Below are 19,253 nucleotides of genomic sequence, written 5' to 3'. Positions count from 1 at the left end.
TTATAATAATGAGCTAAATGAAAAATTGATATTAATATTAATTGATACTATATTATGCAGAGAAGAGACAGATAGGAGTTATATATATATATATATATATATATTTGTGTGTGTGTGTGTGTGTGTGTGTGTCACTTAGTTCGTTATGCAAGAATAGAATGACAGAAATTCTATTAATTTTAGACAAGAAAAAACTCTATTAAAAACATGATGTAGAACTTTACTAAAATAAAGAGCCAAAAGGATTCAGTTTGATGATGCAAAATTATAAAAACCAAGTAAATATTAAATCCATCATATTTCATCAACCACCCACCTATCCATCTCACCAACCCTATATCCATTCCCATATGTTGTAGTTTACGGATTAGAATTCCCTATGGTATCCTGTCAAATGCCTTAGCTAGGTCCAGCAGTATCACTGTAAACCTATTACCCTTATCCAGTTCAGTCGTCACTGTGTTATAAAACTTGAGCGAGTTACTGAGGCGTGATCTACCCTTCAGAAAGCCATGCTGTCCCCTGTACAGTATCTCATTTTCTCAATCCATTCCTGTATTTTTCCCTTGACAACGACTCCTGATCGGTCGGTAATTTGCAACCGTAGTCTTGGATCATCCTTTATGCAGTCGAACTATTTTCCTCTCTTTCCACACCTTCGGGACTAAACCAGACTCGAGACTCAGATTAAGCAACATGGTCAAGGGCACTGATAATTCTTTAGCCGCTTCACGCAAGATCCTTGCCGGTATACCATCCAATCCCACAGATGTATTCACATTAAGGTTCGGTAATAGACTATTCACCTCCACTTCATTCATCACAATTCCTGTATAAACTAATGGTTCCTTCATTTTTTCAATGTCACCACCTGGATGATATACTTTTGCAAAGTGCTCGCTCAGTAACTCCACTATATCGACTGATTCAGTGACCTCCTTACCATCGTCATTCCTTAAAATCATTTTGCCGTGTACAGTTTTTTTCTTGCTTGCAGCATATTGAAAGAACTGTTTGGGATTCTCTTTAGCTTGCATAGCTAGTTTCTTTTCATAATCCGTTTTTGCTTTTTTTTACCACACTTGTTACCCTTCTGGCCTGCACTTTATACCGTTCGTGTGCCTGCAGGTCACCTCTTTCTTTAAATTCCCTCCACAGTTGTTTCTTTTTTTGCAGCTCAAGCTTAATGGTGTTATTCATCCATCTAACCCTACTTGTTTTACTATTCGGACCCTAGGTATATAATCAGCCATAACCTCCTGTAAATGCTCCTTGACCACTTCCCATACTCTATCGACATCCAGCCCTTGCAGTTGTACATGTCAAGGCAAAGCTTGCCATACTCCTAAGCTTGCCATACTTACCAGCAGGGTAATTCCACATATACCCTGTCTTAATCGAAAATTCCACACCTTTAGCCACCTCCCAAGTCAAGACCTTATGATCACTCTCACCAATAGGTGGCAACATGGTCATATTCATTATCAAATTCTCAGATGCTATTACCAGGTCAAGCACTCTCACACCACTAGTATTTTCAATTACATGCTGTCTCAGATAGTTATCCCTTAATAGTTGAATAAAATCCCTTTCCTTCCTCACATGTGTCCTCTTCTCCTTCCAATCAGTGTTACCATAGTTGAAATCTCTCATAATAATTACCTTCTTTTCACTCATTTCATTAATTTGTTTATGCATACTATCTCCACCATCTATTCCATCACCTGGTCTATAGCAGCACCCTACTGTATATTTTGTTCTGCCAGTCTCAATCTCACGCCAAATAGCCTCAAATGAACTCTTTTCACTATCCTGCGATACAACTTCAATTCTCCTTGGCTGAGTTCATCAGCTATCATGAATAACACCCCTCTCCCCAATTTTATTCTCTCTGTCCCTCTTAAACACACTGTAATCTATACATTCTTTTCAATAACTATATCATCTTCCGTCAGCCATTTTTCACTAATGCCAATAACCTGTGGCCAGGAAGAGCCATTCAATGCCAAAAATTCTTCCTTCTTGTTCCTAATACTACTGGCATTAGTATACATGAAATGCAGTAGTCCGTTTGTCCCACCCCTATCTTGATGCGTTATTCTAACTATCCCATTCCGATTTTTTGTCCTTAGTACTGGCTCAGGTACATTATATACATTCTTACACTCAACTGTCTCACTGATATCCGCATATCCACTTCCCCCCCCCCCCTCCTTGGTAGTTCTAGTTTCCCTGGTTCTGCATATCCATTTTCACTTCATTCAACAACACTTTTTCCAGTCTCCGCACACCAAATCCATTCATAGGCAGGCCATCCATCTTGTATAAATTTTTCATATATATATATCTATATATATTATGATCATTTATGTCAAACAATAAGGTTAACATTTGTTTGGAGAAAATAATAAAGTCTGTTGCTAAGAGCAATCTGTAGAAACCAGTTTTATTAGAAGCCAATACAACTTAAGTGAATCGTCACAGTTTGCTAATGGCAAGTCTTGCTTTTCAAGCTTAGTTACTCTGGTATCGTCACTAACGAACTATATGAGGAAACAGTTTCGACATCATATGTTTAGGTTTTAGTACGGTATTCGTTATTGTAGCGCACCTTTTTCTTATATACCAGGAGGAGAAATATGGCATCAAGGATAGGGCACCAAAGTGGTTAGAAGCATGGTTAAGGTGGAGAATGGTTTTGCCTTAAATAGGACTCCTTTAACAAGTAGAGAGAGAAATTCTACAGAAGTTGGTGTTGGCTGTACTGTTGTTCTTAATTTTTATAGCTGATAACGATCATGTAATTAAAAGTTTCTGTAAATTTACAGATAGCACCAGGGTAAGAAGGATAGTTAATAATGAAGATCAAGAGCTATTTATACAAGCACAGTTAAATAGAATATTTCTGTTTGTTCTGAGAAATAACTATTAAAAGTTAACAGTTTAAAATGTGAAATTCTTCACTCGCGGAAGTAAAAATCCAACTGTTTCAGTAAAGATAAACTCAAAAGAGTGGCAAACGGTAAGAACCCAGGCATAATAATGCGCTGCAATCTAAAATTTTGCAGAGTATAGTAAGACAATAAACACTGCAAATAGGATTCTTTTTTAATTCACAGGAACTGGACTTTACTAGTAGGTACAATGGTGTAATTAGTTTCCTATACAAAACCTCTGGAAGGTATTTTAGTAGCCGATATGTTAACCAAATTTAAGGTATCCTACACAGGTATTTGGGAAGGCTAAGGCATTATTTTAAAATGTAACTGATATTTCTTGTAGTTTGTAGTTAGATACAACAGCTTTGTTTGGAATAATTGCTTTATTAAATTGGCTGCGATACCCGAAAAGTTTTATATTTAATTAATATTTGGTGTATTATAATTACTGTATTTGGTATTTATTATTAATTGTTGCATCAAATCACGAAATCATTTATGCTCACGCGTGCTACACCATGCAGGAGTTCGAAACTGGATCCGACGGAATAGGGTGTTTAATCCTTATTCCCACAGTGTCCTTTATCTGTATACTGCATGTGTTCTTATAGTCGGTTTGCCTGTTCTGAGGGACGAAAAACTCGAGTTTCCGGAAAGAAACCCTCCACATTCATACGAGACTGGCTAACTCACTATTCGATTGAAAACATCTGATAAAGGTTTCTTGCATCATAGACAGGATTCGAACCTGGATTTTTCCAACCAAAGGGATCATCTAATCTAACGGAGGCGCATCTGATTTTATACTGATCTTAAGCTGTGTTTTAGAACGTTCAAAGCCACAGGCACCATCGAGAACGCTATCTCTGTTTGTGAACGAATCTTTTAATAATTGACCATCTGCTTCATTTATCTTTTAGAGCAAAGTTTCCTCACCAGTGTGACTTTGCTACAGATATAATTCTTCATTTATTTTTGCCTCATTCTGAAAATTGCATCTCTTTCTTTATAGTCACTTTCTGAACGTGCATCACCTATTGGTTAAACCAAAAGGTCCTTTTTGCATTTTATCGACGAGTGCCTGTTTTTTAATGGCCTCTTCTTAGAGATTTATGATTTTCTAAAGTCACTATGTATTATTATATAAAACATAAATTCATTATAATTAATATATATAAAACCTTTTCATGCAGTCCGAAAAACGTCTTCTGTAAATGTTGTATTATAAAATGCATAACTGGAAGCTGAATTCAGGACAAGTAAGTGGGATGTCTGAGTTATTCCCTAATAGTGATTTATTTATTCTATTTAGAACAGTGATTATCAAAGTAATGAGTTTTATCTCTCACTTATCAGAAATACAGCAATTCTATCATAAAAGGTTTAAAATTCTCACCATAATAATACGAAGTAAAACAAACCCTGCACTAGCAGCGATGTCTACTGCAGCAAACACGGCCAATAATAAGACATTCCTTAGAGATACAGCACCCTGAAAATAAAGAAGATACCAACTAAATACATAAGAGCTGAAAATGAAGCAGCGTAATGGAAACGATAATTCCTTATTAGAGATATGGAATAACACAGTGTGGATATGTACATGCTGTATGTTATAAAATGAAGAAAATGAATTATATAATAAGGGAAGCAATTTTTCATTAACTTAAAATGACAGGATTCATTAAAGAATATGCTTTATATTTTCTTATGCTACTTTGGCATGTATTGATAGTATAGTTATTTGTTTCGATTATTAGCTGTACATTTTGGAGTAAATGAGTTTCACAAGATCAGCTGCAGGTTTAATTTTTTCCATAGATGGGAGATATTGACGAAGTAAATATAAACTTCAGTTCTTCGGCATTTCTCACTCTTAAGAACGGTGTAACATGAAATCTGGGCTTTTCTCAAGAGACTATACAGTTCTGGAAGTGATTTCTTTAGTTCTCAGTTGATGCTCGAGTACCATGTGTTTGGCATTTCAATTAGTATCACGTGTGTATATAACAATACTGAAGATTGATAGCCAAGAATACCAAAGAGTTACTTTAGCGATTTTACAGAACTGCCTAATATCACCCAATGTTAATGAACTAATCTCCTTGGAACAGCAGTTCATCTTTATGCACATAATTTTATTAAATAAACATTTTGCTATACAATTTTTTTCGATAACATTTTGCAGTTCCTTCGTAGATTTCGTTGGGCTAATTGTCGTCCGTCCACCTTCCCGCTTGTACAAAGAATCCTGAATTTGGCACGTGATACTGTTTTGCTATCAAATTATTTGGGGCGGGGGTAATTTCAGATGATCACTGTGCTACGTGGCAATTTCAGGTGATCATGATCAAATTCTTGCTACAGTTCCTTTACCGTTGCCTTCCTCTTTGACTTATCAGTACAAATTAACACTTGCATCAGTCGGATTGCTTATGTTTTTCCATCTGCTATCGCTCTTCTTTTTTTCTCTAGCTACCTCCCTTTACAAAGAATAAGGTTAGAAGATCTATTCGCTTATTTAGTTATTTTCATTATCTTCATGCTTGGTGATGCGACTGGCATCATCAAACGTGAAGTGTAAGTGATTATTATCAACAATTTCGTTGGTCACTAATTATATGTTTGTTTTAGATGCATTTTTATCATTACATTAGTGTGCGATGATAAAAATGCATCTTAAATAGTAAACGAATAAAGTTTAAAATGCTTACTCCGTCTCGAACTTGTTTGATTGCAAAAGCCATCCACCACCAACTAAAGATGTAGATGCCAACAAAAACAACACTCAGTACCAGAGTCATTCGTGCCGATGATAACTCACCTGAAAGAAATATGAAGGGGAAAAAGCATTTAACACATTGAGCCATGATATGAAAATAGTATGAAATACAATGAGATACCTATTTGAAATAGTGCAAAATTCCATCTCCCTTTTAAAAGATTTAAACCATTCTCATTTCTTTTATTTTTTTAAGAAAACCAATTCAGTTTATTTTCGTCCCCTCTGCTATTGATTAGAGCCTCTGTAGCTCAGTAATTATAGACGAAGCCCTTTGGTTGGAAAGATGTGGGTTCGATTCCCGTCAGTGAAGTGAGGAACCTTCATCTGGTCTCTTTCGACGAAAGATGAATTTGCCGATCTCATATGAAGGTAGGTTTTTTTTTTCACCCAGAAACTCAGGTTTTCCGTCCCCCCAGAACAGGCAAAACCGACCCACCCTGGACACACGCTTCTACAGACATAGGACACCTCAAGGATTAAGGAGTAACCAACCTGTTCCGTAGGATTTCGGTTCCGAATGCCTATACGGTAAAACGTGTAGTACTCGTGAACGTAAATTAGGATAGGATAGTACTATTCATTATGACAATAACATTGAACAAAATGTTTACTATAAAGATGTCTTAGATGATGCATATGCATTATTTTATGGCGATAACGAAAGGAAAAAAAAACAGTAATTAGAATTTCGAAAAGCAGGTGTTTTTTTATGATAATGAGGAGAGGTATTGTTTAAGGTTCTGCTTGTCATGACTTGTATGTTCATGCTTAGACTTGTTCAAAAATTTAACACGCACAAAATCTGCTAACAGCTTTTATTCCATTGTAGGGCCGTTTTAGCCCTATCTAACTTTTGGAAATGGAGGGGATCGTTTATTCTCCACCGGCAACCAATCTCTGATTGGTTACCGGTGGAGAAAAAGTTTGGCCTGCTAGCCAAACTAGTTATGAAAGCAAGTTATTACTGTTTATGTGTTCCAAGAAAAAAAAAAAAAAAAAGGAAAAAAAAATCGCTCTCGTTTCCAACTGTGAACACAATGGCCGAGAAGGAAAAAAAAAAATCGTCACTTAAAGAAACAACAGCTACTTCGACACGTATTGATCCTATGGCAAAAATATATCATCAATAAATCTCAAGTTAATCCAGAAACCCATATCTGTTGTTGACCTGGGTATTCGACATAGTTTAATAGAAAAAAAATAAAGGTTAAAGCTATAATCCAAATGGCTCTCAGTCTCTCTACGTGAATCAGATAATATCGAGGCCAAAATGAAAGCAAGGTATTTCTAGGTCTACAAATTAAGCCTAGAATCTGAATTTTATCTTAGCGATAAAATTCAGGTTAATAATAAAAAATAGCGTATGTGATAAAAATGAGGATGAAGCACTTGGAGAATTGAAAGTAGTGACTTCAAATTTCCCTGTAAACGTTTCATATTATTTGATTCACATCGTAATTTCTTAACAAACGCAAGCACTGATAATTATAATCATAGTAATAGTGGTTTCGTCAAGAAATATTCAGATCAAAACGCGATATCGAAGTAAGATAGCCTCAATAGCAAGAAACTACTACTACTATTAATAATAAAAATTATTAATTAATAAACTATTACTAATAATAATACTATTAATATTTGGATGTTTTCCAGAGGCGAAATTCGTGTTTACATCATCATTAGTAGTTATACATAGATGACTTGTAGATTTGTTTAATGTGCAGTTTTGTTTAAATTATTTCGCGTTTCATTTCGGACTCATGACCATGGCCGACCCTAGGAATTTTGTTACCCCGTGCAATAGCATATTTTGCCTCCCCTTCCCCTAAACAAATTCTTTTAATGATGTCTTTAAAGCCATAAGCTAGGCTTCAACATGTCTGATCAAAAATTCTGAATAGTAGCATTGACTAATGAAAATTCGTAAGTTAATGAAAAATGATCATAAGCTATATTTTTTACAGAAAGAGAAAGATAATGAACCCTTTAACGGGGGGAATTTTGTTGAGATAATTAAAATCAAGCGAAGAACGAGTATACTCGCCAAACGCAGAGTAAATGCACCTGCTGTAAATTTTAATTAAATTTTAACAAAGTGGAAATTATTAAAAGTTAGTTTATTTGAAAATTCAACTCCAAAATTCATTAATATCACATACTGTCAATACAACCTAAAAATATTGTTTTTATAATATATTACTATTAACTTACATGTACGTAAGTAACGCTCATCACGTCATGTAGAATGAACTGCTAAATCATAAACATGTAACTATGGTAAATATATTTTTTTTTTAGATTTTAGAACGCGTGTCATGCATGTCTTAACATAAGTTAATTACATTTTCCCTTTTAAAATGTAAATGTACTGTTAAAAACGAAACTTCTCTTGCTTTCACATTGGCAAAAGCACAAATAACGCCAGTGTAGTCTAATTTCTCTAATGTAAGTGTGGCCTAAGGAAATTCCTCATTGGTTAAATGAAATTTACTCTCAGGTCAAGGTCAACTCACGGCCAACAATGGAATCGGAAATAAATGCAAGATAGGTGTTCTGTTATTGTCACGTCGTCTGATTTAACACTGACAGTGAGATATTAAACGCATATAATGCTACATTATTTTAAATGATTACGATTTTAAAAAAATATACAGTACAATGAAGTTTTGTTATGTAAAAATTTAACTGACGACATCCCGAAGTCTGGTTTCAGGATCTCGTTAATCCAAATTTTGCCGCTCCCAAAATCTTGTCGCTCCGTGCAAATGCACGTATTGCACCGTCAATACAACCGGCCCTGCTCACGACTCACCCAACAAATTCTAACAGACAAATTCTAAGATCATTTTCAAAATCAGCGTAAAGAATTTAGAAGAACCATTGATTTTTGGAGATGTGAACCAAAGATTGTTTTCTTTATTCAGTTTTATTACATTTTAAATTTTAACAAATTTAAGAGAAGAAGAAGGTTGCACGAAAGCTAACAAATTATCTTGATAGATTAATTTATAATTAACATTATTATTCTAAATGAAAAGCAACCGAAATCAGCTTAAACGATTTAATTAGACTAATATTTTAGAATTACCATTTGAATTAACTTTAAATCAGCTCAAATATTTCTGAAATATTTTAGTAAAACGACTTAAATGAAAATTTTAAATTATCTTCATTTTTAGCAGAGATTAAGTTCCGTTGCATTCTTGCATAAGCCATTCTCGCATCTGTCTATCAACACACACACACACTCTGGTTTTTGCAAGGCGAATTAAAAACCATCTTTCCGAAGCATTCGTAATTCGGCCCATAGAGTATGAGCTGAAATAAGGCCTGGAAAAAAAAAGATTCCAATAAGCCTTGCTTCCACTGATATAGAGTAGGATTTTCATAATTTAAAATAAGAAAAAAAGGGGACATCAACTGTCGGGGATGGATGGATAGTTCTGGATTTCCTCAAAAAAAAAAAAAAAAAAAACATCTCAACGATCTAAAATTTACTATTTTCACTACATAAATCGTTAGTAATTATATATTTAAAAATGTATTTTTGTTTACTTTTTAAGATATTTTAATGTAAATACTTAAGTAATAATGCATAATTAAAGGGTAAATTTAAATGGTAAATTAAACAAAAAATTAAATTGGCATTAATTTTTTAATAATAACAAAGGAAGTCCAAAGTAAAATGCATAAGTATTTCAAAATTTATCCGCTTGTTGCACGTGGGGTCCCAGAAATTTCTGTTTCCTGGAAATTTGCTGTGCTGGTTGATGAATCTCTTGTTTCATCAAAAGAATATATCATTTTTAAATATCGATTTTATTCATTTACTCATAAACTTGTGAAGATAATCGCACTTTATTCCTTTGAAATAGGTTTTATAATTATCGTTGATTTTACTGCGTTAAACTGTGATTGCAGATTAATGCAGGGTTTCTTCACTAATGAGGAAACCCTTTCTATGAACGATGGAACGGAAATGTCAAAATAAATTCAATAATATTTTCATATTCTCAAAAGGAATGTTTTCATTATGAAAATTTTGTAGAGAAGTCCGAATTCATTAACTGAATTATCTTGGTCAATGACTTGTGCTAATGTGGACTCTTTACAGAGGTTTTTTTCACTCTACACTTTTATTTAGTGCCTACTCATGCACAAACACGATCCTCTACCGGTCAATATCCATATGAATTTCAACTCGAAACGTCATCGTGCCAGCTTTTCATCCTGCCTTTATTTCCTACACCTCTGCTGTCTGGACTACTTTCCCCATACAGTTTTCCCCCAATGAATACAACCTTTAGGTCTTCAAAAATACACGCCAACAAATTCTTTTCTTCCTGCTAACCACTTGCCAACACACAGCAATGTCGTGTTACAAGTCTTGAGACTTGTGATTAAAAATAATAATAATAAAAAAAAAAGATGTAACAATAAACGGTAACTCAAAATTATATAGTAGTATAACATATAAATCTATAACAGAGATTGTCGACAGTGTCATGGATTTAATTATCTACGCCTCAACATCATGGGCAAAAATTACTAACTGTATTCCATCATAGTTATGAGTTCACAATGCGCAGTGTTTTTGTCATGTACAATACTGGTATCACTGCTGGCACTTTTCACATATGACTTACAAGTTATCAGAATGCAATAATACCTTTATTTCTGGCACTTTTTGTGATTAATATTACGAGCAGTTATTACATTCATTCAAACATTCATGAATGTTAATAAAAATATTTTCATATTGAAATCGGATACAGAAAAAAGGGACATTGGCGTTCCGAAAGCGTATTTTGTGGACGTTGGGAAAATTTTTGTGTAAACGGGACATTTAACTTTGCGGTATCATGGATGTCATCGCAAAGTTACATGGATGAACAGAGTGTAGGCATTGATATAAGATAATACAACTAAATTATTATGTAGGAGGCGAAATGCATAAATATGGGGACATTTATGTGACTCTCTGATTGTATTCGAAACATCTTTTCCCTTACAGAAAATCCTTCTTCAGATTAATGAAAATCATGTAAGATCACCGATTTCAATCTTCTCGAAATTATTTCCCATAACATAAGACTGTTAAGACAACGAAATGAAAAAAAAAAAAAAGGAAAGTGTAGATGATTAAAAAAAAAGGGGGGGGGGAAACAATATAAGCTAATGTATTCGATACACACGCAACATTGGTGAAATGGTTACAAGTGTCCTAGTTGTCGAACAGGCACAGAGAAAAACAGTAACTGGAACAGTTCTACGAAAAGTCACGAAGCAAATGACCAAAGAATGCTTTGTTTAAAACTCCAAATCTTTCGACTTGTCAGCCAGGCTAGTCTACTATTGTGTGCATTCATCCTTACTACGATGTCACTTTGACTAGGATAAATTAACAATAAACTTCTTGATAGTTTCTTTAATAACGTAATTATGCAATCTATAAAAAGGCAAGGGAGCAAGTTGTAGACCCTGAGATCACTATTGTGTCCTCTGCCAAATTCTGTTGACTGGAAAATTCCTGATTGCAATTTCATTGTTATCGTTAGGCAACTCATGTTACCCATTTGATCTCATAAACAGAAATGTTAAATATGTCAGTGAAAGATTCATGAGAAAGAGAGAGGAGAAAATGAAGAGTCAGTAGGACAACACTGTATTAACGGTTATGCATTAACCCATACAGAAAGAGTGAATCCGCACGAAGTCATGAAATACAGCAATAATGATATGACTATTGTTGTCTGAAACTTAGCGTGGCATTCAAGTTAATGTTTCAGTACATGGAAAACGCAAAAGCCATTCTGCATTAATGTGTGCTCCAAAGTTGACGTATTAGTGGTCATTCACAAATTATGTGGTATCAGTGGATAAAGATGACCCAGAATTACAGAAAATAGAAATAAAATATGCTACACACGTTTACAAAATACTATGAAATAATGTATTATATATTATTAAAGGGATGCATTTATGCATATAAACTTTTTAAAACTAAATTAAAATTAAAATTAAAAAATAAAAACAAAAAATATAATTTACCAGAATATTACAATTCACTAGTCTAGTAATATCCCGTTTACTCTTTTATAACTGTCCACGGAATATTACTATGGCTTCAAATATTATGGTTTATTTATGCTTTAATGGGAGAAATAAGTTATTGCTGTACCTCGAGTGTACCCTGAGTTTTTGTATAAAGTCATACCGCTGTTCAATTACGATTTCTTTCAACTACATTGCGAATCAAATGGAAATAATAAATGTGAATATTGTCGATGAACTGAAATGAATGTTTAGAATGAATCTTGTCTTTCTATAGAAATTTGAATATTAGTAAATAAACAGTTAATAAAATGAAATAAAATAATAGAATAACGAACAAATATGTTAAATATTAAGATGAAAGAAATTCCCGAAAAATTATCTCTAGGAAATATTTCATTGCATTCCATTTGTTCACCACTGAAAAAAAAAAAAAAAAAAAAAAAAAAACAGTACGAACCACAATAAAAAATAAAATAAAATAAAATAAAATAAATGCTTGACGCCAATTCTTAAAATGTTTAAATAAATATTTATAATATAAGTATTAGTATATATATATCTGTATTTCATACATTTTATTATTTATTTTGTTTATTAATTAATTAATTATTTATTTATTTATTTTATTTATTTATTTTATTCATTTATTTATTTATTATTTATTTTATTTTTATTTTCTATTGTGCTATTATTTTATTATTCATTGATATTTTATATTTATATTTATTTATTTAATATTAATTAAATATTTACTGTTTATAAAAATCAAAAATTGTTTTATATATATATTGTCAAACCTTTTTTTTTTGTTTTGAAATACAAACAGTCTTTTCTACGTATAGTAATTATTACTTCTCTATTGTCATATTTACTTAAGAAATAAATTGATTTTCATGCGTAAGAATTACTATGAAAAAAAAAAATGATAACGGCAATAACTTGTGATTCCTGTAAGAATCATAAATACACCCAGAGTCTAGTTTCGGGATCTCTACTGTGATAGGAAACGACAACATAAACATCACTTCCCCTGTTGTAGTAAAGCAGACATAAACGAAGACTTACGACAATGCGCACATTTTTCTGCTACTTAAAGAGATCTTTGTTTAAGTGCCAGAGAATGAAGGTCTCGCTAAGACTCGGTGTTTACACTGTCAACCCACTCATTGTCTGAACAAAACGTTTCTTCGGCCATTCAGAAAGTAGTCTTTATTATTTTGGTTTCAGTTTCTTCTTTTATTTTCTTCCTAATATATTTCGCACACACACTCTCAAGTGACAGTACAGTTCAAACATTTGAAAATTTTAAATTCGCATTTGAGCAATTATTAAAAATTGGAAGTGTTTATTTTTTCATGTGATCCCAACTATAAAAGATTCTAAACATATAACACGTTAGTACCGTGAATGAGTTAAGGATTTTATGATTTTTTTTAAAATTATTTTTTAATATTTTATTCATTTTTTACATAATCTGGAACCACTTCCTAACTCTAGATACAGACGATTGGAAATGTCTGTATCTAAATGTAAACCTATCATGGATTTTAGCCGAAGTGGCCTGTTTCGGTCTTATGCCATCGCTTTCTTGGTCTTTATTTATTATTTATTTAATAATAAATAATAAATTCTTCTTCCAATCCTTCTTTTTTCATTTAATTTATATTTTTATAGTATTTTTGGCAGTCTGCTATTCTCCATTTGATTTAGATCTTGTATCCATTTTTGTTTATATTTACTTATATAGTGGGTAATTGGTTTTATATTTAGGGGTTTGTAAAAATTTCTTCATTTGTTTTATGGTCCCAGTCAGTATATCTAGCTGTTTTCTGAGAAATTTCTCTTTGAATCCGTATTTTAATGCTTCTTTTTTATGATCTATGTTTCACTTCTATATAAGAAAGTTGGCTTAGACAGAAAGTTTAGTCTGATTCTGGTGTATTTTTGTACCAGGGATGGCTTAAATATATTGTTTATTAAGCCGTTTACTTGGACAACATTTTAAATTTTATTTATTTCATCTTCATATAAGTCACATCCCAGATATTTGAAAATATCTACTTGTTCTAATATTTTGTTATTTATCACTATTTTACTTCTTAGTGGGTTTTCTCTTTTGAAAGCCATTATTTTTGCCTTTATTTTTGATATTCTCATATTATATTATTCTGAAATATCACTTAATGATTTTACTGATCTCTGTATATCATCTTCTGATGTAGCTAATACATTTTGACAATCTGCAAATAATAGCGCACCTATCATTATTTGTGGGTTTATTTGTATACCAAATTTGTATGTTGCATATAATAAACAGCAGAGGCGATAGGACACATCCATGTCGTATTCCTCTTGGTATGTCCTTCCATTCTGATATTTCTTCTAGTTTGACTGATATTTTTGTATATTTGGTATATTTAGATCCTTCTTTGACAATCTGCAAATAATAGCGCACCTATCATTATTTGTGGGTTTATTTGTATACCAAATTTGTATGTTGCATATAATAAACAGCAGAGGCGATAGGACACATCCTTGTCGTAATCCTCTTGGTATGTCCTTCCATTCTGATATTTCTTCTAGTTTGACTGATATTTTTGTATATTTGGTATATTTAGATCCTTCTTTGACAATCTGCAAATAATAGCGCACCTATCATTATTTGTGGGTTTATTTGTATACCAAATTTGTATGTTGCATATAATAAACAGCAGAGGCGATAGGACACATCCTTGTCGTATTCCTCTTGGTATGTCCTTCCATTCTGATATTTCTTCTAGTTTGACTGATATTTTTGTATATTTGGTATATTTAGATCGGTTAGTATTTTAAATAACTTTTGTCTATTAATTTTATAAAAAGCTTTTTCATAATCAATGAAGGCCACGTGTGTTTCTTTTTGAAATTCTCTTCGGGTTTCAATTATTATTTTTAGAAAATTGAGTCTATGCAAGATTAGCCTTTCCGAAATCCATTCTGTTCTTCTAGTAGCTTATCCTCTGCAATAATGTTCAGTTTCTCTTTTAATATTCCTGCATATATTTTGTACCCTGCATTTAACAGACTAATTCATTTGCAATTTTAAGCCTTCGATAAGCGGACAGTCATATTATACGGCTATAAAGACGATTACACGCTTACAAACATCCACGTTCATGGTGTCGAACTCGTTGCCTATCGGCCGGATAGTGGATTCGTAAACCACTCGGCCCACCAGATCGACAATTGTAGTTTGTTGAATATCTACACAGTGCATGCTAACTCTAAAGTCCCCAAATAACATTTATGAAAAGAGGAGATGTCTACTTAGTTTGTCAGATAACTCATCGTATTTGAATTAGATATCAAACTGGTGTGTGTATGCGTGTGTGTGTGTGTGTGTGTGTGTGTGTGTGTGTGGCGGGGGGGGAGTTGTTGATAAGATCCTGGAATTTAGAGAAAAGTGAAAAATTCTTATGATTAGCCATGCACTAGATAGTAGCGAAGATTTATGTGATAACGTCGTTTGAGATAATCCATAATCTATCATTAGCATGGCGATTTTCTAGGATTTTACAATAAAACTTGGTTTTGCTTGATTTCGCTTGTTCCGTTCATGTTTTAGTTCCTGTAAAACTTAATGCATGAATAAATACACTAATTTTAACTTGAATTCATAGACATAGATTGAAATAATAGATACATTAATAATTTTTGACAGTTTTGTCCTAAAATATGAAAGTATATATTTGAGAGCTAATACCCTTGAAAGTAGGATTCCACTGCTAGTAATTAAATCACCGCACGTATGTGAAAGAACCAGCTAATTTACTTTGAAAATTAGCATTTCAGTTGTGTATACTTGCAGAAAGAGTCTTAGAACAGAAGTTCTGTATCAAAATTCTATACAAAAAAAAAGCAGATAAAATGAATGGGTTGCAGTCTTATTTTTTATCAAAATAACAATATGAACTGAACATTGAAAAAAAAAAAAAAAGAATGACAATACCGAAGGAACTCAGAGAAGTGTAGCTATTCTTTTTAGTTGAAATATTCGAGACATTTTGAAGCAATTGTAATGTTCACGAGGTAAAAGCACAAAGATTTACGCACTAGTCATACTATTGATATTTAGTTCAGTTGAGTTTATGGACGGAACACATAAGACTATGATGACAGTGTATTATATCTGTTGACTACGAGTACTGTGTGTCCAGTTCGTGTGATTTGCAGTAGGGAAACCCTTCTACCACAGTATAACTAACTCGCCTTCGTATGAAAAGTCCTTATAAAGATTCTTTGCGTGCTGAACAGGATTTGAACTTAGGTCTTTCCAACTAAAGGGCGTTGTCATTACAGACTCAGTCATATTCAGGAATATCTCAGTAAGTCATGTTTTGAGATGACCACTAAGGAAATGACAGACCAAATTGCAGGATATGCAGACTAATTTGTCATTTTGGATTCAAGTCACACATAGATGGTATGTCTGTGTGATATCAGCTAGCTGGCTTCTTTTTTGGTGGTAGGTCAATATTGCCGTCTGGCATACAGAGGTATCAATCTCAGAGAGAAGATGGCACTGATTGCGGTTCTCTTCCTGGTCAATAGTCCGAATTAATCCACCGAAACTTGACTAGTTTTGTCCTTTATCATTAACTAAGGCTTACTATGAATTTTCTCGGCAAGTCTTTGTTAATGATTATGTCATTAACAAAACAACAATAACGATATCGAAAACTGCTAAAATTATGTATTTGAAAAAAAAAAATTGAATAGGATTATCTACTGACAGTATGTTAGCTTATAGTACGTTTGCTTAGTATTTCTATTTGTAACATAATTAACTATTCACTTATTTTAATTTTGCATTGTACATTGCATAGTTTTCTGAATCTATTTCGAGTTTAGAGTGGAGCTTAGCATAATAAATGTACTGTTTATTAACCATCTTAAATTGAAACATAATTCATTTCTAACATTTACTCTCCAAATCAAACCAGACCATCCTCATCGAATTGCAAAAGAAATGCTTCATCTCGGCCTGGCATGTCTTCGAAAACGTGTATTGCAAGATTACTGCAGCGGGTTACGTTTCGTTTCAGCATAATGTTTACAGACAACGGAGACAACAATTTGCCTCAATAAACAGCTTATTTCCCTTGCGTGCTTTTTCTTCTTCTTCTTTTTTCATATGTAGCATTTCTAAAGTACATCAAAATACTTTTCACAATGTTACTTATTTATGATGATGATTTATTTATTTATTTATTTTGAATCAGTGGCCAATATTAAAATATATTTTCTGGATAAATCAGAACCCCCCCCCCCTTGCATCAAAGTGTTTGGAAGGAAATCTCTTCCAAGTAGGGATCACCTGAGATGTAACTTTAATTATAGCCAGCTTCTTCTTCTTCTTCTTCCACTCATGGATTCACGCCAAGTGCCTTTGATATTCTGGTTTCATGCCATCGCTATCTCGAGCTTATAGTTCTTTCCCTTTATTTTTCATTTATTTATTAATTTTGGCAATCGAATACTATCCACTTCTATCCAATGGATCATGTTTGTATCCTGCAAATTCTATCCATTTTTGAGAATATTTACTTAAGTAGTACGTTATTGGTTTATATTAATGAACTGGAAAATTTAATCATTTGTTTAATGGTTTATTTTTAACCAAAAAAAAAAAAGTTCATTATCTGCAGTGTATATTAACTATTTTTCTAATCAGTTTCGTTTCTTCATTTGAGCTTGGTTTGTCCTGTCCGAATTAACAGGGTGTTAATTGCTATTCTATATATATATATATATATATATATATATATATATATATTAATTTGAAACGTGAACAAATTTTATTTTTATTTCATTTTAATATTTATTTAATATTTTTAACATCTATCCGTATTTTACTTCTTAACATGGTTTTTAATCTTTTGAATGCCATTATTCTTTTTTTTTCATTAAATATTTTTTATATTTTATTATTGTTCCGTGATTTATACAAAGGTTTTTACTGATCTTTGAAAGTCATCTGATATAGCTTGTTGGCCATTTACAAATAATAGTATTTATGCTTGTTGAGTTACTCATGTTCCAATGCTGTTTCCGAATCAGTATTATTTCATTTAAATATATATTGAAATGTAGAGTTAATAAATTATGGGCTTCCTATACTTCTTATGATGTTTCTTTCTATTCTGGTCTCTGTGCAGTTTAGAAATTAGCAGCTTAACTGCTAATTTCTGTTAGTAGATTAATAAATTTTGTAATGTTGTATTGTTAATAATTTTTGTTTGTCGACGCTATAAGAAGTTTTTTATAATTAGAAAACCAACTTCTTTTTGAAATAAGCAAGAATTGCATATTAGAAATGTAGAAAGTAATTTGATATGGAAAAAAAAATATAATGAGCTTTATTGTTTCCGTTGTTCGGTGAAAATGGGGACAACTAGTAACAAGAATTAAGAAATCGAGGAAATGTCAAAGGGTACAATCTCAAAAATATATAAAAAGTGGTTGGAGGGCGGGAAAGCATCAACTATCGCAATTAAAAAGAAAAAAAAACTCACACCAATAACTTTTTCTTCATTTAAGTCTACGAAGCAAAACATGAAATATGAGCTTCAAAAGATGTTCCCTTATCTCTAACCCTCGTTTCAGCTGGAAATCGGAAACCAAATACAGTGGTTTAAAAAAAAACAAAAAAAAACATAGTAATTGGGCTTGAGGCTTGAAAAAAAAATAAAGCAGTAAAAAAATATACACTTTTGTCCAAATTTGCACACGAGTAATAGCGCAGACAACCATATATGAAGATAGACTTTCCTTGTTTCCTTTTTCTGTAAAAGCTGCCGGAGACGAAGTAGCAATGTGGAGTAAAGATTGGAAGAGGTAGGTAGAAGAGTAATATATTTGCACAGCATAGATTGAGCTCGCTTTAACTTGAAAAGACAACTAAATTCTATTGTGGCCCATATTAATTGGATCAGATCTGTTTATTGCTCGTTTCAAAAACACGATGTTTAATGAGATCAGTTATCTTCTCCCGTAACGTAATCTCAAACCAAATGATAATCTGTGGGATGTAATGGAATGTGATATATGGGTGTCCTAATCATATTGCAGCCATTATTGCTACAAGATGAATTTCAGATTATTACGGTCACTTAAACATTTAGATTTCTAAGCATATTTTTCAGACGCGTCGTGTAGATTTATTTCTTTTAGTAATGCTAACTTAGTTCTGAGCAATGAAACCGCAGTTCCAGCTCATACCCACTAAAAGTAAAGCCTACTTTGCAAAGTAATAGTGTTAAAAAATAGGGTTAATTACATATGCACTTTATAAAAACGAGTACTAAATCTAAAACTAGGAGAGGTCAGTTTTAGCTCCGCAGGACACTGACGACCTACAATGCATGCGGACAACAAATATCACTGAATGATTATTGAAAACAAGAAGCAATAGAAATTATTAAAATCGCAGA

The 19,253-nt window shown here is 32.6% G+C and overlaps 1 protein-coding gene across 1 annotated transcript in view; it reads right to left on the bottom strand.

The window, feature by feature from the left end:
- Positions 1-19,253, bottom strand: part of LOC150108708 (uncharacterized) — an 85,139-nt gene that overhangs the window by 56,809 nt on the left and 9,077 nt on the right. The window contains exons 3-4 of the mRNA XM_090390512.1: positions 5,654-5,763; positions 4,336-4,431 (exon numbers count right to left, since the gene is read on the bottom strand). Coding sequence (XP_090246638.1) covers positions 4,336-4,431; positions 5,654-5,763 — 206 coding nt within the window. The remainder of the gene's footprint in view (positions 1-4,335; positions 4,432-5,653; positions 5,764-19,253) is intronic.

This window comes from Typopeltis vanoorti, chromosome 3 (assembly GCF_054136105.1).
Source record: "Typopeltis vanoorti isolate ZY-2024b chromosome 3, IOZ_Tvanoo_1.0, whole genome shotgun sequence".
NCBI classification, from domain to species: Eukaryota; Metazoa; Arthropoda; class Arachnida; order Uropygi; family Thelyphonidae; genus Typopeltis; species Typopeltis vanoorti.
Note: the sequence above shows the minus strand (reverse complement) of the source record. Positions and strands in the feature narration are given on the sequence as shown.